The sequence below is a fragment of the Leptonotus elevatus genome, chromosome 8 (assembly GCF_054856555.1).
Source record: "Leptonotus elevatus isolate MCC_2025b chromosome 8, RoL_Lele_1.0, whole genome shotgun sequence".
NCBI classification, from domain to species: domain Eukaryota; kingdom Metazoa; phylum Chordata; class Actinopteri; order Syngnathiformes; family Syngnathidae; genus Leptonotus; species Leptonotus elevatus.
Genome location: NC_141246.1, coordinates 21009862 through 21012252, shown reverse-complemented (window position 1 = coordinate 21012252; position 2391 = coordinate 21009862). Strand labels below are relative to the sequence as shown.

Below are 2391 nucleotides of genomic sequence, written 5' to 3'. Positions count from 1 at the left end.
CCGACTGTCAAAGTGCATCCGAATGAATAGTGACTGCCCTAATAAGGTGACGACGGTTATAGCGAAGTTCCTAAATCACAGGAATGGAAGGTGGCAATTAGTGGATGGCAGAATTTATGGCAAATGGTGCAACCCGCGAAAGACAGCGGACACTAAATCAAAACAAAACGAAACAAAACAAAACAAAAGAGGCGGAGGGACTGCGTTTGACCGAGGGCTGGTTAACTAACTAACTAACTAACTAACTGGAGGTTCTTCCTACCCGCTGCTGTTAGATTTTACAATAAACTGTACTCCCAGTAGACCATTGATGTGGTGTGGTGTGATGTTTTAATTTCAAATTTAAGAAATGTGATGATGGTGCCATCTATTTGTGTTTCTCTGTTTTTATTTAACTATAGGCTACATAAGTATTTTTTTGTGATACATATTATTTATATATGATGTGTGATGATTTATATTGTGAATTTCTCCACTGTGGGATAAATAAAGGTGTATCGTATCTTAAACAAACAAACACGGGGGGGGGGGGGGGGGGGGTTACATACACACAGCCAACAGTCAACCTGACCACCAGCTTTTTAAGCTGTGGCCAATAATGACCACAGCTGAAGCCGATTCGGCAATCAAGGCTGCTCCCTTGCCCCGATTGGTAGACCGAGTTGGGGAAAAGTTCCACCAAACTGGGAGGAGCGCTCACACACCAAGAACAAACAGCCACGCGCATCGTGGACCGTAACAATCACAACTATCACAGCAAATATGTGAGTAGTATTGAGTGGGATTCAGAACTCCAAGACTGAACATTGAGTACAGTACATCATTGCTGCAAATTACTTTACTTGTGCTCCTTGCTCTTGCTTATTATCTATTGAGAAATGGCAAGGCTATATTACGCATACATTCTACTGTGCCGAGGCGCCGATTCGTGTGCCGAGTAAACCGGAAACAAATCTGCAAAGCGCGCATCAAGGCATGTGTTGATTACGCTTGTGGCCACGCCCGAAGCCTCGGAACGCGCGTTGCTACGTCCGAAGCCTCGCCAGACGGGCTTCCTACGTCATCGCCAACACAGTTTCGCGGGTGATTCAAAATAAAATGGCGCACCAAGACGACAATGAGCTCACAGCACACACCCCAACTCGCATCTTCAAACCTCAATTCAATCGGATTCGTTTTGCGATTGACGCACCCGCAACGAAAAAGAAGAGAACATCCCATGTCTGGGATCATTTTGAGCAGATCTCTCCTAAAAAGGTACAAATTATAATAACCAGTGTGAATATATATTGTAAATGATTGTGACAACACAGTGTATCCCTCGTTTTAATGTCTTTCTTCTACTTGCTGATATTTCAAAAGGTGAAGTGTAAACTTTGTTCTAAAGAACTTGGGTACCAAGAGAACACTCTTTAGCCCCAATAAAGCACAAGAGGCTGAGAGGAGGCTCACAGCTGAATGTGCGACAGTGATCCGGCACAGGGCATCTTCCTCCTACTCCTCCTCCTCCAACCCATCATCTTCATCAACACAACCGGACATATCAGAAGCTTCCCAGCCTGTGGAGCAAGGTAATATTCGATACATTCTAATGGTGTTAATCAAGCAATAGGAAATGAGCGGCAATGCATTATTGTGGGATAAGGCATTCTTTTGCTCCCATCTCTACAATGGGCAGCCAGAACTGCCTGTTGGCTGTTAGTCTGTTTGTTGTGTCTTAGGTGACAAACTGTGGCGGCGATTGGACCACACAGTCATGCAGAGGAGGACCCAGAGTGAGACTGCAGATGCGAATGTGGAGGTCCACACTTACCTGGGGGAACCCAACATAAGCAGGATGTCAAATCCCCTGGACTACTGGGAGCTGCACAAACATGTCTACCAAAACCTCTACAAACTAGCAATAACCTTTCTCTGTACCCCGGCCTCATCCGTCCCTTGCGAAAGACTATTTTCAAAAGCAGGAGAAATCCTATCTAAAATAAGAAACCGTTTAAATCCAAAAACTCTGGAAATGCTAGTTTTCCTCAATAAAAATGAATGAAAGGTGTGTCTTGTTCCTTGTTTATATGTCAATGTCTAAAATAAAGCAATCATTCTTTCAATAACCACACGCACATTCATTCACATCACAACTCCCTGCCCTTTTGACCCCATCAAATCCATGGTATCATTTTAATCACTGTCTGTCATGACATTTATTTTCCACATGAAGGCGCAATAGAACAAATGAAGCCTCATGATGCTTCGGCCCAGGAGCGAACCAGTTGGATGGAAGGCCTCATTGCTTTATGATGCTTCAGTTTACCATCACTAAGCTAATCTGCAAGACAACATTGTGTGATAAACGCCCAATTCACACTAACTGCTGGACGGATGCGATGCGTTTTC

The 2391-nt window shown here is 44.1% G+C and overlaps 1 protein-coding gene across 1 annotated transcript; it reads left to right on the top strand.

Moving 5' to 3' along the window:
* The first annotated feature begins 1098 nt into the window (after window positions 1-1098).
* On the top strand, window positions 1099-2044 carry LOC147170177 (uncharacterized). The gene is made up of 3 exons (XM_086082114.1): window positions 1099-1257; window positions 1388-1571; window positions 1722-2044. The coding sequence occupies exons 1-3, from the start codon at window positions 1099-1101 to the stop codon at window positions 2042-2044; spliced, it is 666 nt and encodes a 221-aa protein (XP_085938240.1).
* The last annotated feature ends 347 nt before the right edge of the window (window positions 2045-2391 follow it).